At 37.5% G+C, this 26,821-nt stretch overlaps 2 protein-coding genes across 3 annotated transcripts; both read left to right on the forward strand.

The window, feature by feature from the left end:
* Nucleotides 6,897-12,475, forward strand: LOC109826300 (protein TIC 40, chloroplastic-like). 2 transcript variants are annotated; one of them, XM_020393319.1, is made up of 6 exons: nucleotides 6,897-7,027; nucleotides 8,706-8,802; nucleotides 8,959-9,016; nucleotides 9,105-9,122; nucleotides 11,495-11,753; nucleotides 11,874-12,475. In XM_020393319.1, exons 1-6 carry the CDS (start codon nucleotides 6,925-6,927, stop codon nucleotides 11,915-11,917), a joined length of 579 nt encoding a protein of 192 aa, XP_020248908.1. In that variant the 5' UTR covers nucleotides 6,897-6,924; the 3' UTR covers nucleotides 11,918-12,475. The 2 variants fall into 2 exon arrangements, with proteins under 2 accessions (XP_020248908.1, XP_020248907.1); XM_020393318.1 differs by having other exon boundaries at nucleotides 6,897-7,057; nucleotides 11,874-12,472.
* LOC109825253 lies at nucleotides 19,376-23,726 on the forward strand. Its single transcript, XM_020392066.1, has 3 exons — nucleotides 19,376-20,911; nucleotides 20,946-21,997; nucleotides 23,013-23,726. The coding sequence occupies exons 1-2, from the start codon at nucleotides 19,439-19,441 to the stop codon at nucleotides 21,096-21,098; spliced, it is 1,626 nt and encodes a 541-aa protein (XP_020247655.1). The 5' UTR covers nucleotides 19,376-19,438; the 3' UTR covers nucleotides 21,099-21,997; nucleotides 23,013-23,726.

Genomic DNA, 26,821 nt, shown 5'->3' on the forward strand with positions numbered 1-26,821 from the left:
GTAATGGGTACACATAGAGATTTTTTGAAATAGGCTCTAAAATAAAAGAAGCTAATTAAAAGGTAAAAAGTCTAACTAATAAGAGAAAAATGAATTGATTTGATTGTAAATAAGCTGATCATTTCACACATAAGGGCTCACAATCGAGAAAATTCGGGATCTACAGACTGTATCTATAGGACAGAGGCAGTATTGAGTCCCAAATGGGAGCAGAAAGATCTAGCTAGGGATTATGTAGGGGTGATAGATGCTGATGCATAAAAGTCTCCTCTAAGTTCAGGCAACAAATAGATCTGAATATTGTATATACTCTCACTAAGAGTAAGGAATCATCTCTTGATAGTTACGCTTGTGAGATTGTAGCTAGTTTCTCCTTTGTGAGTAACTTACTTAGGTTTCCTTCAAGTTCTTTTATGCTTATATAAGCCAAGCTAATCATTTAGTTGATTTTAGAATGTGGCTCATTACTAGGTAATCGTGATATCTTCTACTTTATATTGTACAGTGAATTAAGATTATATATGGTTTATAGTATAGTAGACTTAGTCATATTAGAGGGCACATGAAGGCTCGCCAGAGGAGGCCTCCTTAGTATACATACTAATGTATTTTTCCTTCTACGACTATGGTCTCTTGGCTAAAATCGCTAAGAAGTCATTTGGCAAGGCTATGAGCGCCTCAATTGCAATTCATTTACTCTAGTATATGCAGATTGATATTTATGAAGATACAAAGTGGAGCGTGTTAATTCCTCATATTTATAGGCTATTACTCTATTTATGATCATGTATATCTAATTTTGCATCTAGTTGAGTGCTTGAATTTGTTAGGGAACTATATAAAGAGAAAGGAAAGTTATACAATTGATGATATCTTAAATTTTGCTACAAAGTACTGCCATAGATATGAGGAATATAACTCTGGTAAGTATAATTTAGAATAGTTACCTATTAGGTATTGGGGAGATGTGTTATTGATAGTGACATATTTTGAATCATGTACATTCGAGATGGGTACAATTGATACCCTATGAGTCATGAATGGCTGAGGGCTAGTGTTGGATCATTACATCCATGTAGAAGTGTTGCTTTCATATACTATTTTTCATTGGATAAGATGTTTGAATCCTAGAATGTTGAAGTGTATTTCCATACACTATTTTAGACACTCAGTGGATTGTGTTTATAAGTAAGCAATATGATGAGATTGTAACTGAAAGAATTATTGTATATTGAGTTCCTCGGAGAGGATTTCATGCACAAAGAAGAAATAAAACAAGATTTTGGTTAAGATCGAGGAGAATGTCATGGATCCAGTAATGGAGGAGGAATTGGTTCCTCTACTAGTTGGGGATAGTGGAAGCGAGATCTTTTTTAGATGACTTGGATCCATCTATGGAATCTCAAGTGGCTTGGAGATTGTTCTATGGACTAGCACCCAAATAATATCTAAGATCTATAGGGAAATGTTTGTGATTGCACCTATGTTGTTGCGTAGCCCAAGTTATGTTAGGACACTATTTCTAGGTCTGCAACGAAAGAGTGAAACACAATAATGGACGGGAAGCTTGAGTAAGAATCAAGTCTAGGACTTGGTGAATTTTCCAATTGAATGCAAGACCGCTAAAAACAACTAGGTTTTTAAGGTCAAGCAGGATGAGACATATAAGTGATGTAAGACACGCTTGATGGTGAAAGAATACACCTAAATAGTAGGGTGGACTAATAGAAGAGACATTTTCTCCATTAGTGAGAATTAACTATATTCACATGAAATTGATTCTTATAGCGTAAATGGATCATGAACTAGTCTAGATAGACATTGAGATATCTTTTATGTATAAAGAATTGAAAAAAGTGATCCATGTGGATCAACCTATATGTTTCATAGCCAATGAACTTGAGCACAAGATGTGCAGGTAAAAGGATCCTACCTATGGCTTAAAATAATTTTCCAGTATGTAATGCTTTTTATCCTAGTGGACCATGTTGGATCATGGTTTCCACATGATCAATCAGGTCGATTAGGTCCACCTACTAAGTTGATTGAAGTTTGAAATCATATCGTCATATGTCGATGACAAATTGTTGATTGGGTACAGCATAAAGACCAGTGAGACTCTAATTGCTAAGAGCCATACCCTAAGTATAGAGCATTGTCCCAACTTCAAAGCAAAGAAGAAGCTAATTCTAAGCATCCTTATAAGGAGAGTAGTCGATTGTCTTGTATGCGTACAATAATCGATATATCATTTGCAGTAGGACATATGAGATGACTATCTGGGATGAGTCAAGAGGATTCTCAGACATTTGATTCTGACCACACTTTATGTATTATGCTATGACAACACTGACTCTCACCTATAGAGATATTTAGATATTGATTTCACCGACAACCTAGATAGGCAAGCATTAATGTCTGGTTATGCTCTTTTACTAAATGTTAGGGCCATTTCTTAGAGTAGTAAGAAGCAATAGCATATAGCCATTTTTCCTCTTCTAGCGAATATGTGGCGATATACATAATAGTATTGGATGTAGTCGAGTTATTCAGATTCTTAGCGAATTTTACTGTAGTGTGACACGTAGATAATGATGTGATCCTCTATCATGATAGCATGTTTATGTTATACAATAGGCCCAAATTAGTTTTGCGAAATCAAAAAATATTTAGATCATGTACTATTTCACTGAGAACGAAGGAAACGAGATTATGCTAAGTGCATCCCTATTAGTCAGTTGATTGAGGATCTATTGATAAAGGGAATAACTGAGGAACGGCTGTTACAGCACATTTGAGTCTTATGGGCTACGTCTTTAATGATAATTTTTTTACTTGAGACCTTAAACACTTAGGTTATTACGAAGGATGTCATTATAAGATTAAATTTGATTTGATTTTCTTTTTCTCATATGTATGCATATCTAGGATGACTTATGTCTTATTATCACTTGATTATCGCAGTATAGAGTATATGAGTATATGATATGTACATGGTATACAAAGGGCACTGGGTGCACTATTTTAAACTTATATAAGCAAGTGGGAGCTCTTATCACACAAGAGAACTCCTTCGAAGCTGTGGCAATTGTCAAAGCTGAGACTGAGTGTCAGATATAATTTAATTTGGAGCAATGACTACATATCGTGTTACTGGGTAAGGCGATGTAGGAGCACTCTATTGATCACCCTAACTGGGTCAAGATGAGGTTGTTGTATATGTATATGTTGAAGCGAACAAAATGGAAACCCCATGTCCACTGCGATCAAAATGGAAACTCCATGTCCATTTTACCTATTTTCTAACAGCCAGACTAGAGGTCTGACTTGGTGCACGAGATGCGGGCTTATCAAGAGATATCAGACAAATGAAGGGGTAGTATGGTCGGATAAGTTCATTACAAGGTAATGGAACTTGGGTATGTATGTTATTCATTTAATGATGTATGATCTCAGGAAGAGAGAAGTAATATCGTACCATGTTGCCCTACGACGTGCGGTTGGGCCGAATAAGGAGGTCAAGGAATAAATTCCTGCTCTCTCATTGTGTGAGCCTTTATAGATGACCACCAGTGATAGAGGATAGTCACTGTACCCTTATAGACACTGGGCTGTCTAGGAAGGCTGTTATGAGCATCTGCTACTTTGGCTAGAGTTTCGTGTTATGATGAGATAATACCGCACATATGGGGTAGTGACATGTAAGAAAGTGATTAACACACTCAACTATTTAGGGTCAGAGGAAGATCAATTGACATGTCTCCTGATTGCATCGCAAGCACAACTCTTATTCAAGCTGGTTTCAAGGTTTAAGGGCGCGATGAATCGAGGGCAGACCCAGGTGTTCATGCACACTTCTTTGAGGGATTGAAGGTACTTGAGTAGACATGGTTGATCAGATCTTGTGCACAAGCTATAGTATCCTTACACTTATGTTTGCGTATTTTAATTTCTTTTAGGAGATCCTTATGTTGGTCCTAACAAATCTAGCTACAAGGCTACCTGCTTGCAGGTTCTCAATGATCCATGCCACACTAACGTTGTACATACATATTATTGTTAAGGAAGGAGAATCTCAGTCAGATTTTGACTTCGGGGGTCAACGTCTCAGGGAGCGATAGACGACACCCACGCATTTGTGCGAGTGAGAGTATGTTAGCAATTAGTGGTGTTCGCCTAATTGAGGGGGTGGATCCTAAGTGGGTTGAAACCAGTTCTTTAGTGAGCTGATTCCTAATCCTGAGGAGTTAAAGTTTTATCCTCTGCTCTATACATATGCACTTATGTAGAGATTAAAGAAAAAGAAAAATATACTTATGTCATCTTCTTCCTCTTCATCAGTTCTGTAATTTATGCGTTAGTTGCAGGGTGATATGCGGGAGCTTCTCGCTATATATCAGTGTGGTCACCCTCCGGCCATTGTCTGAAGATCAAGGTTAGATGCGCGGGGATCCTTTCAAAAGATATTGGAAAGGTAAAATTTAAACAAGAGAATTATGTATTTGTATGTATGCATGCTTAGTTTAAAATTTAAACAAGAGAATTATGTATTTGTATGTATGCATGCTTAGTTTACATCTATTATTAAATCTATTGTTGAAATCCCGTCTACTTTACTCAAGACCTTGGAGGGATTAAAGTGGGGCCCAAGCCTTCATGTAGTTGCGAAGCCAGAAATTTAATCTTAGAGGACGAGATACATACATGTTGTATTATTTTTTCACCGTGTTGGTCCTCTAATGTTTGAGAGAATATCTTACAAGAATTGAAAAATGAAAATGTCTGCGCTAAATGATTGTTATCTCTTTTATTGAAGAAAGATTAAATAGATTTCCTAAGTTCTTGGTGATTCTCTATTATCTGAAATAAAAAAACAAATAATCAAATGTCAATTATAGAATTATTAAATGGAAAAAACTTTATAAACTAATCAAAAAATTTAGAGGATAGACAAAGATAGAACTTAAGAGTATAACCCAAGAAGATTTGAACGATGATGAAACTTTAAATAATATACAATAAATGTAGAAATCAAAAGAATGTCCTAACAATGGCACATAGAAATTATGGTTTTCATTAGTTATTTTTTAGTATAAATTTATAACTCCTCGAGGTCCCTAATATTCTACTTTCCAATTTGCACACCTCGAGTTGCGAAATCGTGTAGCTCTGGCTCCATTTGGATACTACGGTGTTTTACTTGTTTCCATGGTGTTTTTGCCAAAAACTAGACACCGTGTGTTTGGAAATCATTATGTTTTCTGAGCTAAATCATCATCAAACAAAAAACACAATACTTATTTTAAAACACCTTTTAGTTATTTTAAGCTTAGTGTTATGATTTTGAGTTTGAGAAGATGTTAATATAATATCTAACATAATATATTAAATGTAATAAATATATAGTTATATCAATATACTTATTATATTATATAATACTATACTATATAACAGTTAATCTAATATACTACTAATATTTATTAAATAATATAAATATATAATAATTAAAATATCTTATATAATAATATAATAATAAGATTATAATAATATATTTTATAGTAAATGTAATATAATATATAAAATATTAATATATTCTGTAATAAATAATATAATATAGTATAATTAAAATAATTTTTAATACTAAATAATTTATTGATAACAAATATTAAGGTACAACTATATTCATATATATTAATAATATTTATTTTATATCATAATTTATTAAGATAATTATTATAGTATTATTAATAAAGTCTTAACATATTAGAACTAATAATTATTCTAAGTAATATAAAATATTTGGATGAATATATTTAATTTTATTAACAATAGACAGTAACAACATTAATATTGAATATTATTGGATAATGTTAGTATTATATTAATACTAGTATAAAATATTATATTATGAATAAAATAGATGTGTATTTTAAAAACAATAATAATTAACTATACCAAAATAATTAAATATATAATTATTTGAAAATATATATGTAATAATATAATATATATAATAATGTATAATATAATATAAGCTGATTAAAGTATAATATAATATTATAATACATTATACAATATTATATGGTATTATATTTAATACTTACAATACTATAATAATATAAGCTAAATATTATAATGTTTTATTTATAATATATTTTATTATAATTAATATATAATATATTAATAATATGTTTAATACTAATGTTGTAATGGGTCAAACTTGTGTTGAACAAAATCACTCAACATAGTGTTTTGAAAACACTTTTAACGGAAAAACACAACCCCATAGTGTTTTCTAACAAAAACACAATAAGGGAAACACTATGATATCCAAATCATTATGTTTCCCGGTCGATTTGTTTGCTTAAGTAAAGCTCCTTAGTTTGTTAATTTTATCAAAATCATTATTTTCAAAGCTAAACCTATCCAAGTCATTATGTTTCAAGACCAAAACTGAGAAGGCCATGTCGATCCCAAGTGCCTTTGAATTTGATCCCTCAATGAACAAAATAATGAACAAAATATCTCTCGATCAATATTTTCCTGAACAAGATGAATTTTAAGGTAAGATATAAACCGAGAGATATTTTGATCATTAAGGGATCAAATATAAATCCCGTAGGATATGAGGGAATCATGAGCAACTAACCCTTGTTAATGTCCTTGTCTTGATTTGTAAGGAGTGCTTGAGCTTGGCTGCACTGGTAACAAAATGACTCCAAAACTAAAATACTGCAATGCACAAAAAATACCCGAACGTAGTACGTTTTCACGAGAAAAATACATGAGAAAAATAAAACGCGGTGATGAGGGTATTTCAGTAATAACAACTTCTCCCCCCATCCCATTTTTATTCCCTCCCTCCGCTCTTCGTTTCAATCAAAACGTCTCTCGCTTTTAGAAAGAGATCCTTCATCATCGCTGATGGAGAATCTTGCTCTAATCTCCCCAAAGTTTCCAATTGCAATCGGATCTTTAAACCAACGACGGCTGAGCCAACGCAGGGCTGTTTCTTCTGAACTCGGAGGTAGCGGTGGGGATTTGCTTAAATCAGCTGGTATCCTTGCTTGCATGCTTCTGTTAAATTTTCGACAATTTCAATTTCCATATTTCTAACCTATATTTTTATTCGATTCATGATGACGTTGAGTGGATTGCTCGTCATGAAGTAGCTTTAAGTTTTTAGATAAATTTATTTTTAAGTAAGCTAAGTATAACATTACTTAATGCGTATTAGTCCTTTACAAGTTGCAAATTACATAGCAAACCCCGTACAATAAAATTCATTCTGATGAAAGTCAGTTGTTGGTTAATTTAACATAACAACTCCAGAACTTTTGGAGGTTCAGATAACCCACATAACTTTGGGTTCACATAATCCCCTTGAACTTTGTTTATCTCACATAACCCTCTAAACTTGGGGCGGTCTCACAAAGCCCCTGGAACTTTGAGCTTTTTTTCACCGGACCCCTACCTGTAATTTGCAAATAGCTAAAATGTTCTTGCGAGAAAGTTCCAAATTTTGTCGTATGTATTTACAAGCTACAAAATCCTCCCCTTATATTTGGGTTTTTTTCTCTTAAGAAAATTTTATTTATTTGCAAATTGCTTGCAAGGGCAGGGGCGGATGCACACGTAATCCTTATTATTCAATTTGTGTGTGAGTGTGTTTTATTTATTTATTTATTTAATTTTTTTTTTGGGTGGGGGGAGCGAATTGTACCCTTAAGATTATGAAAAATTACATTATAAGCCTTCTACATTTACAGTTTGCCCCTAATAATTTTAAGATATTAGAATCCCATTTGAGTTTTAGCGCACAAAAAATTGTCAATTCAATCCATTTGTCAAGAATGTAATTTTATAAAATTATATTTTAATTTTTTGATAAATAGATACTTATTGTCCATCCTCTTAGAAAGCTTTTTGGGATCCGCCATTCCGTAAGCGGGTACAGTGAAAAGTTCAAAGTTCAAGGGGGATTTGCGGGATATGCCAAGGGTCAGGGGGCCTTATGTGATGTAAAAAAATTTCAAGAGGTTAGGTGAAAAACCCTCCTTACTTGGGGGTTTTGAAATTAACCTTTACTTGTTCTATGGAATTCTTGTTGAAGCTTATCAATAAGAAAAACACATTCGACTTTGATATAAAAATATCAATTCAATTTCTACCTATTTATAATGACATGTTCTCATGGATACCAAAAGATAAGCAAGATTTTGATGGTTGCATCTGAAACAACCAAAAAATAGATGGGCTCGAAGTTTATTGTCCTTCCTATGAAGGAGATGAAAAAAGACAGTTAAAGTAGTATACAGTGTTTTTTAGACAACAAATTTTGTGTCCAAAACTGAGTTTGCACACTATAGTGTAGAAAGGTGAAAACCACCTGTATGATTTAATTCTTAGATTGCTTAAAGTTGCGGGGATTTATGGGCTGTATACATTGTCTCTATTTGTTTTTTGGGGTTTTCGGTAGTAGTACCTCAAAATCTTTAATATTTTGTAATTAGTCCCTCCAATCATTGAAATATCTATTAGGTCCCCAATTCTTATAACTTGCTATTGCTACTCTTGATCGGAGAGATTAATTTGGAGCAATTTGTAAGAATTAGCGAACCGAATTGCAATTTCATTCAGACCATTAGTTTTAAAATATTACAATTTAAGGAACTAATTTCAGAAAAACCTTCTTTTATATGCAGTTCCTGCAAAGTTCGAGATGCAGAGCTTTGCAAGCATTTCATCATCCACAATAAATTCCACTCCTCCAAGCCATGTTTCATACCCAATTTCCTACATGTAAACGTACCCATTCTGATTTCAGTGATTTTTGTTCTCTCTTTCGTTCATGTTGCAATTTAATATAATAATTGTCTTTTTTTTTCTTTTGTCAATTTTGTTATATTGTCCGTGTAAAATAATATAATTTCGTTCATTTTACTGGAAATGTTACAGAGGCTCTCCTATGCTGTGGATCGGAGTTGGAGTTGGACTATCGGCATTGTTCTCTGTGGTGAGATGCCTGTTGGTTATCTAGACTTGTTCCCTAAGGTGAGCTGCCTAATTTCATGTTGTCTCTGACAAAGTTGTTGACTTAATAGGTGGCAACAAAATTAAAGGTGAGTCATACTGCCTAATCACCGTTTTCAAGGTATGCTATGTTCATGACTACTTTAATTGATGATACTGGAAGTCATTCAAATAGTTTGCAAAATCTTTCCTGGTTTAAGGCTTGAAAAGATTCTTGAATATAAGCGTCTCTTTTACACTAGCCGGCCGGTAAAATTTCTCTCCAAAAATATTCTTCTGCGTGTATTGTTCAAGGACCGCATGAATGAAAGCAAGTTATTTCAGGTTGATGTAGCTTGGTCCATGTGGATTTTACCTTGTGCAGATTATGTGCACAGTAAAATATGCTTCCATTGGAATGTTGCGAGTGAAAATGCTACGTGCATCTGAATATGAACTTCAACATAAATTGCAACATTGTGCATATCACAGTGCTTACAAAAAAATTCACTATTAGGAGCATGCAATCATATATATCTAGTTACACCTGTATGCCCACTATTAGCTCAGCTACTAAATTTCTCTTCTTTCTTTAGAAAACAGGTATAGTTTACTATTGAAAAATACATTTTAATCATCTCATATATGATAATATGAAAGTAATAATAACTAAAATTTATCATGACATTCTTCACTGTTCCCAGGAATGAGTTGACTAGGAAATGTTATCTTTCCATTTAGTGATTTTAGCATGTTAGTTTTGACTCTTTCACATTTAATATCCAATTCTTAATTCATTGGCTTGTATACCCTGTATGGGAATCTGTCTATTAACTTGATCAAATATGAGTATAATATTAAAAAAATTCAACTTCCTGACCTTAATCTTATAGGTCATCTTTAAAGAGAATTCTAGTCATATAAACATTTTAGCAATATGAAGCACCCACAAAATGTATGTCTCAGCATTGTATAACCAAGCAGCCTATCCTTGCCCCGGCCTTTTGTTTTCTACTAACCTCAGTGATGCTCTAATATTTGTTATGATTTTCTCTACCTCCATGAAACAAATTTGAAGCAGTTTGATCATGATGACGGTACATGGTTAGAGCATCAACTATATAGTTCACCACAAATGTTGAAACTTAGGTAACAGGTTACACTTCGCGGTGACCATACAATGGTTTATTGTGAATCTGAATAGTAGCCAATGAGAAAACTTTTCAAATCCTTGGCCTATCATATTGCCTTTAATTAAATTCGATTTATCAGTGGTGACACTGATGATGCCAGTATCTGTTAACTGCTATAAGTATCTCCATCAAAGATGGAGTCATTTCATTTTTTCTGCACTTTTGACATTTTTCTCACTTATTCTTTGTCATTCCAGCAAACTTCTTATCAAACTGTTGCTTCTTGCTTTCTAGGTCATGTTCCCTTGATCTTCTGGATAGACCACCTGTTTGTTGTAGATAGACCCTAACCGATTTTTTTGACTCTTTTACCGGTAGAGAAAGAGAAATCTTTTTTTTTTTTGACAAATAGACCTCCTGAAGGTAAAATAGTCAAAAAATTCACTCAGGATGTCTATCTGCGACAATAGAGCACGAGAAAAGGGGGGTTGGGGGGAGGGGGGTTTATCCGCAATTGGATGATGGTAGGGGGGTCTATCTCTAATTAACCCATTTAAATAACTGGGTAAATTGCATTTATCCCTCGCTCCCTCCCAATGTTTCAAAGAGTTGCATTTATCCTGCCTGAACTTTTTTTTCCTCCTCACTTTTCCCTAGAAGGTTTCAATTGTTGCATTTATCTTTGCCAGGACTTACCTAGGATGAAATTACCTCTAGATTTGTTTCATTTATTTCTCTTATTTTCCTCTCATTAGAATTTATTTATTTTCTAATATTTTCAAATTGAAAATTTTCAAACACTTTAACTATCATTTTTTCTCCTTTTCAAAATTTTGTGTTGTGGGTACAATCCATATATACTAAAATTTGCAGAAATTGACATGAAAAAAAAAATGAAATTCTTGCCTTTTCAAATTTTAGTTGTACTCCAGTATTAAATTTTTGCTGTGATTATCTCTATTGAATAAACAAAGATAAATTCTACACACTTAAAAATTCTACACACTTTCTTTATCTTCAATAAAAAATTGTCACTGTGGAAAATATATCACTGTCATTTTAAGTCTTGCTACGACAAAAATTAGTGTTGGGGGGAAGTTATGAGAAAAATAACTTCGGGGGATAAATGCCACTTACGAATTTATTGATTTAATTCATATTTTATTGATGTAATTCATATTTTATTGATTTAATGCACTTATTCAAGGATAGTTTCTTGCATGCTATAAATTCATCCTCTATACATAGATGAAGAAGCATATATAAGAAGATGCATGTATAATAACTACCAAGACTGATATTCAAGGGATTTGCAGCTTATAATTTTACAGCGTGATTAATGTTTTCAGAGGCAGGCAATACTGCATGCCTTCAAGACTGTCATGGGTCCAGATTCATCACAAAATGGTGAATTCAATACTGACGCCTTTTCTCCAGGCTCACCATTTCCATTTCACGCGTCATCAACTTCACCTCCAATTACCTCATTTCAAACACCTGTTGTTCCTGAAAAATCTGTAAGGGGAGATGATCCTGCAACCAAAGTTGAAGCACTTCCTCCTGCTGATGTCAAAAGTAAAACTGAACAAGTGAAGGATGTGTCAAACGGTACTGAAACCTCTCCAGTTTTCCAGCCAAATTTGCACATTTCATCGTGTTTAATTTCAATTCTATAGCATTTTGGTTTTAATAATGAATGTGGCAATTGATTTCCAATTTTATTTCCAGAATCAAACACTCTTCATTCAAAGGAAACTCCAACTGATTCTTAACCGCCTCAAGCTGTGGACGCACCTGAAAATAAAGCTAAAGTACACCACTTGCTGCGCCAACAATAGAAATTGAAGCAATTATATCTACTACTGTCAAGGATACTTTATACCAAACAAAGGAAAAGCTGTTGCTGACTTTTATGGTTGTTTATTTCATATTACGGTTTTTTTAATTTCATTAATATGAAAAGAATTATGATGTGAAGAAAACCAGAAAAAACCAGTTTTTCTGTCATAAGTCGAATCATGCACAGGCATAAGTCAACTTATGGTAAGTCGCTTGTGTCTGTGCACGAGTTGACTTACATTCTGCTCTGGAGTTGTGATTTTTCGCTCTGTCAAGTCGACTTGTGAAGTCTGTTAAGTCGACTTACGAACTGTTCTCCAGTTATTGTTTTTCTCTCTGGCAAGTCGACTTATGGCACCTGTTAAGTCGACTTATGATGGGTTTTTTGCACAGTTCGGTTTCCTGTTTGGATTCTGTTTGGGTTTATGTTTGTATATAAATAGGGACACGATTTTTTAGGATAAAACAAACAGAGATTTGAGAGATTCAGAGAGGCTATTGAGCATTGTGAGAGAGAGATATTGTGAGCAAGTTGAGAGCTTTGGTTGAGGGTTAGTTTGAGTGATTTTATGTGATTGTAACCCTTTTGTACTCTCCTTGATTTAGTGGAATCTCCCCATCCTCTCCCCGTGGACGTAGGCAAATCGCCGAACCACGTATATCTCTTTGTTTGGTTGGATTTTTCGTATTTGGATTGGATTGTGCTTGTGTGTGGTTCTTCTTCTCCATGATCACAGACTCGTTGTGTGTGCGTGCACTCTTCCGCATAGGCGCGTGACAAGTGGTATCAGAGATCAGATTTTAGATCTAGGGTTTTGGATTAGGTAGAGGAAGATTCAGTTGGAAGCTTGGTTCTTGGAGTTCTAGGCTTCGGTGGAGTTAGGGTTTGAAGTTGCCGTTGAAGAACTCGCTTTCCTCGTGCGGTTAGGAGTTCTATTTGGAATCTAATTTAGGATTCAGTTGGGTAACTTCTAAATTCTATAAAGTTTGAATATTTCTTTGCAATTGGAGTTTGTGATTATGGGTGAAGAAGTTGGTGAAAGCAGCAAGATGGCGGGTACAATTCAAGTTGGTTTTCAGAACACTAAGATTAGTGTGGTGAAATATGACGGTAAAATTAATTTTGGTTTGTGGATGAGCGACGTGCAGGATGCGCTTAATGCTTAAAATTTAGAGTAGACCATTATGATCGATAAGAGGCCACCTAAATATGAAGAGGTGATATGAGAAAAGATGAATAGGAATGCTTGTGGGGTGATCAGGTCTTGTTTTGAACAGGAGCTAAAATATGATGTGATTGAGGTGACGTCTGCAATGAAGATGTGAGAAATTCTCAACAATAAGTACCTTACGGAGAGTGTTGAGAACCGTTTGCACTTGCTGCGAAGATTATTCAGATTTTAGATGTCCAAAGGCACCTCGTTTGCGGCTCATGTGAACAACTACACTAAGTTGTTATCGGACTTGGCGAACGTGGATGAGAAGATCATGGATGAGCACAATGTTATTATTCTTTTGGGCTCCTTACCGGATGAGGAGTATGATACCTTCATGCTTACTTTATTGAACGAGAGATCTTCTATCACTTATAGTGAAGTGACTAACGCATTGATGAACTAAGATTTGAGGAGGAAGGCTAAGAAGACTTCCCGCGCTAGTACTTTAGGAAAGGTCTTGTCGACGAGAGTTAGAAGCCCATATCCAAAAGGTGGAAATAAAGGAGGTCAAAGTCAAGAGGTCACCACCAGCTAGGAAAGAACCAATGTGCATTCTGTAAGGAACAAGGGCATTGGAAAAGAGATTGTCCAAAGGTCAAAGAGAAGGAGAATAGCAAGAAAAAAGGTCTGAAGGCCAATGAGGTGAATGTTGCGAAAGGCGATGATTCCGATGATTCGAACTTTTCTCTTTTGATTACTCCGGAGGTGAACTATTTGGATGTATCGGATTGGATGCTTGATTCTGGCGTTACTTATCATGTGACCCCTAGGCGAGATTGGTTTGCATCATTTGAGAGACTTGATGGGGGTGTTGTTGTCATGAGAAATGATCAATCATGTGGCATTTGTGGGATAGGTACCGTGCGGATTTGGATGCATGATGGAGTAGTCCGAAAATTGAAGGAGGTGAGATTCGTTCCTCAGCTAAAAAATAATCTTATTTCTGTTGGAGCTTTGGAGGCGAAGGGATTCAATGTGACATTTGAGGACGCTGTAGCAAATGTTACTAAGGGATCTTTAGTGGTGATGAAGGTAGTCCGCAATCGAAACTTATATTATCTGAAGGGGAGCACCGAGGTTGGCCAGATTGCTTCAGCTATTTCAGAGGCGGACATGAGCAGACTTTGGCACTACAGGTTAGGACACACAGGAGAGAAGTCACTGCAGGCTTTGTGTAAGCAGGGCTATTGAAAGGAGCCAAGAGTGAAAACGTGGACTTTTGTGAGCACTGTGTTCTTGGCAAGAAAACGAAGGTGAAGTTCGGGACTTCTATTCATAGCACGAGGGGCATCCTGGACTACGTGCACACAGATGTTTGGGATCCCACCAAGACGGCATCACTTGGTGGTCGACATTAGTTCGTCACGTTTGTTGATGACTATTCTAGGTGTTGTTGGGTAGACACCATGAAACATAAGTATGAAGTCCTAGATTTGTTTATGGAGTGGAAGAAGAGATTAGAACTGCAGAATGGGAGAAAGATCAAGACGTTGTGATCTGATAACGACGACGAGTACACTTCAAACACCTTTTAACAGCTATGTCGAGACGAGGGCATAGAGAAGCACTTCACAGTTAGTCATACACCGCATCAGAATAGGATGGCAGAGAGGCTGAATCGGTCTTTACTGGAGAAGGTCCGATGCTTATTGGCGCATAGTAGTTTGGAGAAGTTCTTTTGGGTTGAGGCATTTTTATATGCGAGCCACCTCATTAATAGGCTTCTTTCATCTGCGATTGAGGGAAAAACCCATATGGAGATGTGGTCGGGAAAGACAGCACATGACTATGACCAGCTCAAGGTATTTGGTTGCCCTGCATATTATCATGTTAGAACTGATATGACCAGCTCAAGGTATTTGGTTGCCCTGCATATTATCATGTTAGAACTGATAAGTTGGAACCTCGAGCTAGGAAGGCCATATTTATAGGATTTAAGCGTGATGTCAAGGGATACAAGCTTTGGGATCTAGTTGATAAGAAGATTGTACTGAGTAGGGACATCACATTCGATGAGATTTCTATCTTGAAGCTTCCCGGCTCTCATTAGGTGGAGAACGACCCGGCAGAGGAGATATCACAGGTGGTGGAGATCGATGCAGCTCAAAAGTATCCAGATGGTGCAGTATCCATTAGAGTGCCGACTGAGGTGGCGTCAGACGAGCACGACGATGACACGGAGGATATAGGTACTGATGTGCAGGATCAGGGACCGACGACTTAGGTTTAGGATTCTATTGCTGTTCGAAAAAGGAGGAGAGACATACGGATGCCAGCACGGTATGCCGACACAGTTGTGTATGCACTTCTGGTGGAGATTATCAATGAGATGATACCTACTACTTTCAGAGAGGCCGAGCAGAGTTCGGAGGCTGATTCATGACAGGTAGCTATGCAAGAGGAGATTGAGCATCTTCATAAGAATGATACATGAGAGCTTGTTGAGCTTCCAAAGGGGCGGAAGGCGATTGGTTGCAAGTGGGTATACACGAAGAATGAGTGCATTGAATGCACTCCAGTGAGGTTGAAGGCTAGGTTGGTTGTGAAGAGCTATGCATAGGAGGAAGGTATTGATTATAATAAGGTTTTCTCTCCGGTGGTGAAACATTCTTCGATTCGGATTTTGCTAGCTTTGGTGGTACAATATGGATTATAATTAGATCAGTTGGATGTGAAGACGATATTTCTTCATGGTGATCTTGATGAAGAAATATATATGACTCAGCCATTGGGATTCCGAGCTACATGGAAAGAAAAATTGGTTTGCAGATTGAAGAAATCGCTATACGATTTTATACAGTCTCATCGACAGTGGTATAGGCGATTTGATGGTTTTATGCTTGGTCATTCGTACACTCGGATCCAGTTTGTTCTTGCGTGTATTTTCACATGTTGAGAGGAGGTACGTACATTTATTTGTTGTTTTATGTCGATGACATGTTGGTTGCCTCTATTTCCAGGTCAGCTATAGATTAGTTGAAAGTTCAGCTTTCAAATGAGTTTGAGATGAAGGACTTGGGCGAGGCGAAGCGTATTTTAGGAATGGAGATTGGTAGAGACAAGAAGAAGGGCAAAATTTGTTTGACACGGGTGGCTTATTTGAAGCTTTCAACTGGTGGTGTACCTTTGGTAGAGACAAGAAGAAGGACAAGAAGAAGGGTAGAATTGTAGGGCGAGGCGAGACGAAGCCAGTTGGTGTACCTTTGGGAGCCCATTTGAAGCTTTCAGCTGGTCTTTTACTGAAAGTCAGTTGAAGATCGAGAGTTGATGTCGAAGACTCCTGATAAACATGAATATTATCTATATTTTGACTATGTTTCACATACGGATTCATTGTTATTTGATGTATTTCCTTGCATTTTAGCCATGTTAAGCTCCCTAGTTCTTGTTTACTGCTCTATTTATATATTGTGTAGCAATTACTGGAGTTTTGCGTGGATTCGGAGTCAAGAAGGAGTCAAGGAATGCATGAAAAGTGGCTACACGGTCACCCAGTGTTCAACAACACAGGCGTGTTGATTACAGAAGATAAGCCCAGAAAGCAGAGCGAAACAGAATTAAACACGGCCTGGTCATGTCGATCTGCACAGCCGTGTTGGATGACAGCAGTCAGTTATCATGCGATCTGGAGCATTATTTGAAGTTATCTTTCAACACGTTTTTGTAAAAGAATTAAAAGGAGACGCCCTGAAGCACCTGAGGGGAGACCAGAGGCTGGAGATCTTGATTTTTCTTTCTTCTTCTTCTCTTCTTCTCTCTAAAAACTCTTAGATTAGTTTTCTTTTGATTTGGAACCTGCTGTTTGTGGAGAATTGTGTGCAACTTCAACACTACGGTTTATCTTTCTGATCTATCTTAATTTTTAGTTTATGATTATGATCTTATATATTGTTATCATGTTTTCTATTTCAATTATGTGTGAGTAATTGTCTTATCTGGGATTGAACAAGGTTCGGCTGTGGTTATGAATTAATGAACTGATTGTTGTTGTTATTGATTGTTCGATTTGCATTATTCAGTTACTAGTATCTAATTGCCTAGGGTTAATTCAATTGGCCACTGATTTAATTCTTTTAGGATGTTGATTTGAACTGAAAGGTTAGATTAACACCGGAAAATAGTAATTGAACAAGAATTAATTGATCACGAAAGTAGGTTAATATTCTTGAGAACATGAGGGATTAACAAGAACTTAATGTGTTTAATTTGGTTTAACACCATGAAAATAGGTTGTTAGGCTAAATTAGGCGCGACTTTTAGTCGTCGAAAGAGACTAATAGTTATCATAGGTTAGTCGTTCTTAATGCATTGAGAGATTCAGAGACTAATAGTTATCATAGGTTAGTCGTTCTTAATGCATTGAGAGATTCGATAACAATTGATTAATTTGTTGATTCAAACCCGAGTTGAAACCGAAGTTTAATCCTAGATCCTTTTAATTGAGTGAATTTGTCGTTGATACTAGCTAGCGTGTTTGATATTGATAATCAAAAATCATACTTTTTAACACAATTGGTTTAGATAGTCACAAAACAGTGAAAATCAGTAATTAACAACGAAGTCCCTGAGGATACGACCTTGCATCGCTACAATGATATCCGTGCACTTGCGGATTTGAGTGAACAAGTTTTTGGCGCCGTTGCCGGGGACTTCGGCATTGTTAATATTGACTTTTTCATTGTTTGACTAGACTAGACATTTTCTTTCATTTATTTTATTTTTATTTTTTTTTGTTTGACTTGTTTTTTTTTAGTGCAAGCACCCTTGTATGCCCAGATCCTTACGACTTGGAGAACCAATCGAGTGTGATCCAGAGATTGAAAGGACCTTGCGTCATATTAGGAAGAAGGCACGAGAAACAAAGGTCAATTTGAAAAGTAAAAACACCATGGGAGACCAAGAAAACCAATGCAATCAAGACCGATCCTTGAAGGAGTTTGCATCACCAACCACCCATAGCTCCCAATCTAGCATCTTGAAGCCTAATGTTGCTGCCAACAATTTTGAACTCAAGCCTTCACTCCTCTCCATGGTTCAGCAAAACCAATTTGGAGGCACTCCAACCGAAGACCCAAACCTCCACATCTCAATCTTTCTGGAGTATTGTGACACCTTGAAGATGAATGGAGTATCGGATGATGCAATCAAGCTAAGGTTGTTTCCCTTCTCACTAAGAGACAAGGCAAGGGCTTGGCTGCAATCACTTCCACCGGGCTCCATCACTACATGGGACCAACTCTTAGAAGCGTTCCTTGCTAAGTACTTCCCTCCGAGCAAAACAGCCCAATTGAGAAATCAGATAACAACCTTCACTCAAAAAGAAGGGGAGTCATTGTATGATGCATGGGAGAGGTACAAGGATCTTCTAAGGATGTGTCAACATCACGGGTTAGAGGATTGGCTCATAATTCACACTTTCTACAATGGTCTTCTCTACAACACAAGGATGACCGTGGATGCTGCAGCGGGTGGTGCATTGATGAACAAAAGTGTACGAGATGCAAAACAACTCATAGAGGATATGGCACAGAATCATTTCTAGTGGTCAGGTGAGCGCTCTTTACCCAAAAAGAGCGGGAGGTATGATGTAGATGCATTAGACCACATTGCTTCTAGAGTAGATGCTTTATTTCAAAAATTTGACAAGATGAGCATGAATTCAGTAGCATCTAACTCTACTAACTGTGAAATATGTGGTATCATTGGACATTCTGCTGTGGAATGTCAGATTGGAAACTCCCCTTCCCCTGATGCACCATTATCTGAACATGTTAATTATATGAATAATTTTAATCAGAAAGGGGACCCTTTTCTAATACATACAACCCGGGGTGGAGAAATCATCCTAATTTATCCTATAAAAATCCACCCCTGAACCCTATTCCTCACTCAAATTTTCGTCCTCCAGGTTTTCAAACCCCTAGACTCCCTTACCCTAGTCCCCAAAAGTCCAACTTAGAGAGCTTGATGGAAAATTTTGTGACATCCCAGAATAAACAGAATGAAGAATTTAGAAATCAGAATAGGATCATGAATGATGCTATTAGGAACCTAGCCTCTAAAGTTGAATCCTTAGCCACCCACAACAAAATGCTAGAGAATCAGGTCACTCAACTAGCCCAGCAATTTAACTCTTCTTCCAGACCTTCTGGGATGTTTCCTGGGCAACCTGAAACTAACCCAAAGGGATCTATCAATGCCATCACACTTAGGAGTGGAAAAGAGTTAGAAGGACCAATGATGAGGAATGACCATAGGGATGTGGGTAATGAGAGTGAGAAGTTGGTGACAAGTGAGAAAGAGCATATTGGTGAGAAAGGGGAGAATGTTGAGAGATATGTAGCACCTGCACCTTATAAGCCTCCACTACCCTTCCCTCAAAGGCAAGTTAAAGCTAAGTTGGAAAAACAGTTTGGGAAATTCATAGAAATCCTTAAAAAATTGCATATTAACATCCCATTTGTTGAAGCCATTTCCCAAATGCCATCCTATGCCAAATTCTTAAAGGAGATTCTATCAAATAAGAGGCGATTAGAGGAATATGAGACTGTAGCCTTGACCCAAGAGTGTAGTGACATCATACAAAATAAGCTACCACCTAAGCTTAAAGATCCTGGCTCATTTTCAATCCCTTGCACAATTGGTGATATGTCAATTAATCGTGCTCTATGTGATCTCGGTGCTAGTGTCAGTCTTATGCCATTGTCTATATGTAACAAGTTACAGATGGGAGACTTGAAGCCTACTACTATCTCCCTCCAATTGGCGGATCGATCGGTTAAACGTCCGGTAGGTATATTAGAGGATGTACCCATCCAGGTTGGTAAATTCTTTATTCCAGTTGATTTTGTTATTCTTGAAATGGAGGAGGATTCTCAAATCCCCATTATATTGGGAAGACCTTTCCTTGCTACCGCTGGAGCGATAATTGATGTGAAGAATGGAAAGCTCTCTCTCAATATAGGGGATGAAAAGGTGAATTTTGATTTGTTTTCTGCTATGAAGTTTCCACTAATTGATGATACTTGTTGCAGGATTGACACGATTGACATGGTGGTTAGAGAAGATTTTACCAGAGATATCTCAAGTGATCCACTTGAGAAATGTTTAGTAAAGAATGGGGTACCAGATGATGATGATCAGGAAATAACTTCCTATGTTACAATGCTTGATGAAAAGCCAACCTACACCAAAACCACCTACATCAAAGAACCTGATATAGTGGTCGAAATTGCAAGGGGGCTGAATGACCAGGTTGTGTCTGTAAACACAGCTGTGTCAAAAAGCAGCAGAAACAGCCCAGAACAGGTTTGTGAAGAGAAAACTGCACCTGGGAAGATGCTGAATAATGATTCCACACGGCCATGGTGTGTCCGTAGACACAGTCGTGTCAAAAAGCAGCAGAAGAAGTCTAGAACCAGTCCATCTCCACCAGTTGAAGTGGAACATAAGGCACATTGGGCTATCAAGAGCATTCATTTAGATTTGAAAGAATCAGGGGAACAGAGAAAGCTTCAACCAGATGAACTTGATGAATTGAGATTGGATGCGTATGAGAATGCCAAGATTTACAAAGAAAGAACAATGAAGTGGCATGATCAACATATCCTCCGTAAAGAGTTTACAGAAGGAGACTTGATACTTCTACTTAATTCCCGACTCAAGCTTTTTCCGGGCAAACTTTGTTCGAGGTGGTCTGGACCATTCCAAGTGTGCAATATATACCCATTTTGGACCATTCCAAGTGTGCAAGATATACCCATTTGGGGCTGTCGAAGTATGGAGTGAAGCCACGGGATCTTTCAAGGTCAATGGACAGCGATTAAAGCATTATTTCACAGGAACTCTGATCGAGAAGTTGGATACTTTTACCCTTCCCGATTCATCATCATTGTGAGCATTGAAGGGGTCGAGCTCATGACCATAAACAAGCGCTTCTTGGGAGGCAACCCAAGTTTTTCTTTCATTTTCTTTTTCTTTTTAGTGTTTTAATTATTAGTTTTTATGACATGTAATCAGGTTGCCGTGAACTGGTGTGTAGGTGAATGACAAAGGGAAAATAGGTAATAGAGAGTTCAAGGCTAAAGAGGCAGAAGAAAAAAAAAATTGAATACACAGTTTACACGGCTAGGCCGTGTCCACCAACACAGCCGTGTAGCAGTCGAGACAGTCTTCATCTCATTTCCAGAGTCTACCACACCCTGGGAAGGCATCCACCACACCCGTGGCCAAAGAAAAAAAAACTCCAGACTTCTTTGACCCCACCCCCCTTCCATCTTCTTTGACCCACCCTTTTTTTTTCTTTTCGTTCTTTGACCCCATCTCCCAAACCCATCTAATCTAACCGAACAAACACCTGACATCCCAATTAAATTCCCCACCTCTCAAACCACCTATCAATCCCAACCTCCCCAAAAAGCCATTAACTTCTCCTGACAACCCCACTCACTTCCCCACCTCCCCCCCAAAAAAAAACCCATTACCTTTCCCACAACCTAATTCACAGACTTCCCCATTGATTTCCCATACTTCTCCCACTCATCCTCCCTTTGATTTTCACCATTATAGTCATCCTTCCCACCTCTAACCCAAGGCCAGAAATGTTTCCAACACAAAGCTTACACGTCTGAAGTTCCGACGAGAGAAGGCCGTCCCGCAACTCCAACGATCTCCCATTCAGCCCCATGGCTCCAAAACGCAGAAAAAGCAATGACGCAACAACCTCCAACTCACCGACAGCTTTGAAACACCGGTCTACAAGGGGTAACCCTTCGCCTCCTTCCAATAACCCTGATGGTATTATCTTTGACCCTGCCTTCCAATAACCCTGATGGTATTATCTTTGACCCTGATCTTAATCAAGAGGTACGGTTTAATAATTTGGTCTCTAGGCGCATGACATCGACAAAATTTTGACCCTGATCTTAATCAAGAGGTACGGTTTAATAATTTGGTCTCTAGGCGCATGACATCGACAAAATTTATTGATAATGATGCATTGCTACAATTAGGACTGAAAGACAACATCTATAACTTGTTCAATGGCATTGGTTGGGGAGAATTTGTGACTTTGCATCGGCCTACATACAGGAGACTTACCCTTGAGTTCTTAAGTTCTTTAGTTGTTGATGCTAATGATAGCGTCGCAGGTGGTCGTCTGATATTTCGATTCTTTAACAAATGCTATGTGATCAGTATGGCTAAATTTAACCGACTTCTTAGCCTACCTGAACAGGGACTTAGAAAACCCTCGAGAGAATGAGATCCAGCCATCTTTTGGAGAGCAATAACCTGTGAGAGAGAGGGTAGAGCAAATGTTCGACCTTATGAACCTTCTAAAAATAAGGCTTCCCAAATTTATAACCCTGTTTTCCGTTATCTACAGCGGCTCATGGCAAACACCATCTTTGGTAGGGGAGAGAGCGTCAGTGTTTTTAGGGATACTGAAGTCTTCTTGTTATACTGTCTTGTCAATAGGATGGTGGTTGATGTGGGATACTTTTTAGCCAAACAATTAGAAAAAATCGGGAAATCTAGTGTAGGTGACATTGTTGTTGGAGGATTGATCACAATCCTCGCAGAACGTATGAAATTATCATTCACTCACCTACCAATTGAGAAGCCAATATCCCGATTGGATCTACCATATTGCACAGCTTTTGGTCTTATAACTAAAGTTGAAGACGAATATTGGTTAACTTTCTTTTAAGGCCCTATTTTCCCACTCCCTAATCATGATCTTACTAACACTAAAAGCCAGGAAAATTGGCAGCCACCTGAAGGTGACTTGCCTTACGAACCACCTCCTCAGGTACCCCTACAACAACCGGCTCCATACATTTCGCCCCACGATGCATCCACGTCTAGTGCGTCCCTCAATTGGACCAACAGGTTCAACATGTTGGAGAGGGGGCAGCAACACTTGAAAGACTCCATCCACTCATTACAACAAGATATGGGCACAGAATTCCATGCCATTAACGCGCGTCTGGATGGTTTTGGCACTACACTAGGGACGATGAACCAGTTGATACAAGATTTGCACCACTTTTCTCTACCTCATGATTATGCACCTCCACCGCCACCTCAATGAGCGGTGAGTCCCTCTTATCCCCCTTTCAATTACTCAAACACATTGAGGACAATGTGCAATTCAAGCATGGGGGAGTGCGTTGGTATTTCATGTCTTTTATGTATGTTTTGGTGTGTTTTTCACTGTGTTTTTGTGTGCTTGTTTTCTGTGATTGGGATATTTCATTTAGTTATTAAAAAAAAAGAGTACCACTGTTTGAAAACTCTTCTAACACGTGCATCATTTATTTCACATGCCCCATTGCTAAAAAAAAATCTTTGTTTCATGTTCAGTTGGTTAGGATGTTATCTGTTTGAGTTCCGCTTTGTCGATACTTAACTCTAAACATTGGAGAGATAGGAATGGATTTTGGCTCAACCCATCTAATTAAAACCTAAGCTTCTTTGGTGACTTGGAATACTTTTTGGTTACTGGAGAAACACTCGGCCTTGTAAAAAAAAGTCCTAAAGTCTGTTGCACCGAGTACCTGGCACCGCACCCTCAGAAGTATGGCTGTCACGTCAGTAGGTGTTAATTATGACGGGATTTTCAAAAAAAAATGAAAAAAAATTGAATAAAATGCAAGGAAACCGAGTGCTCCTTTGAGACCTTAAGTAGGAAGAGTATGACCAATTGTGATGAGATATGTGTCTGTCACGGGGAGTTTTGGGTAATCAAAAAAAAAAATTAACTTTGTCATGCCATTTCTTTTTCCAATGTTTATGAGTTGAGTCACTTGCACTGATGTACGTGAACGATTACAGATACATTTTCTTCAACTTTGAACTTGAAACAAGATTTCTGTTTTGACATTGGGTTGTGTGGAATAATGTTGCATGTGGACTTGAGAATAGTGGATACCTTTGTGCTTAATTTTTATTTTCTTTTAATCTGTACCCACTCATGTGTGTGTTTCCATCTGTTTTGCTTGAGGACAAGCAATAGTTCAAGCATGGGGGAGTTGATAAACATGAATATTATCTATATTTTGACTATGTTTCACCTACGGATTCATTGTTATTTGATGTATTTCCTTGCATTTTGGCCATGTTAAGCTCCCTAGTTCTTGTTTACTGCTCTATTTATATATTCTGAGGGGAGACCAGAGGCTGGAGATCTTGATTTTTCTTTCTTCTTCTTCTCTTCTTCTCTCTAAAAACTCTTAGATTAGTTTTCTTTTGATTTGGAACCTGCTGTTTGTGGAGAATTGTGTGCAACTTCAACACTACGGTTTATCTTTCTGATCTATCTCAATTTTTAGTTTATGATTATGATCTTATATATTGTTATCATGTTTTCTATTTCAATTATGTGTGAGTAATTGTCTTATCTGGGATTGAACAAGGTTCGGCTGTGGTTATGAATTAATGAACTGATTGTTGTTGTTATTGATTGTTCGATTTGCATTATTCAGTTACTAGTATCTAATTGCCTAGGGTTAATTCAATTGGCCACTGATTTAATTCTTTTAGGATGTTGATTTGAACTGAAAGGTTAGATTAACGCCTAATTTGGTTTAACACCATGAAAATAGGTTGTTAGGCTAAATTAGGCGCGACTTTTAGTCGTCAAAAGAGACTAATAGTTATCATAGGTTAGTCGTTCTTAATGCATTGAGAGATTCGATAACAATTGATTAATTTGTTGATTCAAACCCGAGTTGAAACCGAAGTTCAATCCTAGATCCTTTTAATTGAGTGAATTCGTCGTTGATACTAGCTAGCGTGTTTGATATTGATAATCAAAAATCATACTTTTTAACACAATTGGTTTAGATAGTCATAAAACAGTGAAAATCAGTAATTAACAACGAAGTCCCTGAGGATACGACCTTGCATCGCTACAACAATATCCGTGCACTTGCGGATTTGAGTGAACAACTCCATATGCGATCACGGTTGGAAGCTTGATGTACGCGATGGTATGTACGAGGCCGTATTTGTCACAGGCGGTGATCATGGTTTTGAGATACATGCACGATCTAGGAGTGGGTCGTTGGGACGCCGTGAGATGGATTTTGAGGTACATTAGAGGTACACTCAATGTTGGTTTAGTTTATGAGCGGGACACTACAGGTGGGCAGTTATGCATTGGTTATGTTGATTCGGATTATGCCGGGGATTTGGATAAGCGTCGGTCTATGATAGGGTATGTGTTTACTTTGACCCGTGCGTCGGTGTGTTAGAGATGCACCTTACAGTCGATGGTGGCTTTATCTACGATGGAGGCAGAGTATATGGCGATTACAGAGGCTGTGAAGGAGGCTATTTGGCTTCAAGGATTTTTGGAGGAACTTGGTACATCACAGCGGTCCATCACCATTCATTGTGATAGCATGAGTGCTATCTATTTGGCGAAGAATCAGGTTTTTCATACGAGGACGAAGCACATTGACGTTTGTTATCACTTCATTCGGGATGTTCTTCAAGATGGCGATGTGAAAATTGTGAAAGTCCACACAAAGGATAATCTGGCAGATATGCTCACTAAGGTGGTTCCGAGCAACAAGTTTGTTCATTACAGAAACTTTTGCATATTCGTAATTGTTGAGGCCGTAGGTGGCCATTTGGATGAACTACGGGCGGCTTGATCCCTTGGGAGAGGGGGTACGTAGGCAACCATGTTGGTGCAGCCGTGTTTGGAGAGATGACGCATTGGTGCTCTTTATTTGGTGTCAGCTCAGTTTTGGCAAATTTCGCCGAGGTGGAGAATTGTGAAGAAAACAAAAAAATCAGTTTTTCTGTCATAAGTCGACTCATGCACAGGCATATGTCGACTTATGGTAAGTCGACTTGTGTTTGTGTGCGAGTCGACTTACGTTCTGCTCTGGAGTTGTGATTTTTCGCTCTGTCAAGTTGACTTGTGATGCCTGTTAAGTCGACTTACGAACTGTTCTCCAGTTACTGTTTTTCTCTCTGCCAAGTCGACTTATGGCACCTGTTAAGTCGACTTATGACGGGTTTTTGCACAGTTTGGTTTCCTGTTTAGATTCTGTTTGGGTTTCTGTTTGTATATAAATAAGGACACGATTTTCTAGGGTAAAACAAACAGAGATTTGAGAGATTCAGAGAGGCTATTGAGCATTGTGAGAGAGAGATATTGTGAGCAAGTTGAGAGTTTTGGTTGAGGGTTAGTTTGAGTGATTTTGTATGATTGTTACCCTTTTAGACTCTCCTTGATTTAGTGGAATCTCCCCATCCTCTTCCTGTGGACGTAGGAAAATTTTCGAACCACGTATATCTCTGTGTTTGGTTGGATTTGTTGTATTTGGATTGGATTGTGCTTGTGTGTGGTTCATCTTCTTCTCCGTGATCGCAGACTCATTGTGTGTGCGCGTGCACGCTTCCGCATAGGCGCGCGACATATGATAGATATTTATCTTGAAGTTCTATCTTCTTTTTTCTTTCATCTTGAAATTAGAATATACTCACAAGGGTGACCTGAAATAATTGGCCCCAAGTACATAATTTGTTCTCTATTGTTATCAATTATTTTATTGTTCTCTATTACTGTCATCTGACTTTAAGCACAAACAATCCTCTTCTCAT

The sequence above is a fragment of the Asparagus officinalis genome, chromosome 10 (genome assembly GCF_001876935.1).
Source record: "Asparagus officinalis chromosome 10, Aspof.V1, whole genome shotgun sequence".
Lineage (NCBI taxonomy): Eukaryota > Viridiplantae > Streptophyta > Magnoliopsida > Asparagales > Asparagaceae > Asparagus > Asparagus officinalis.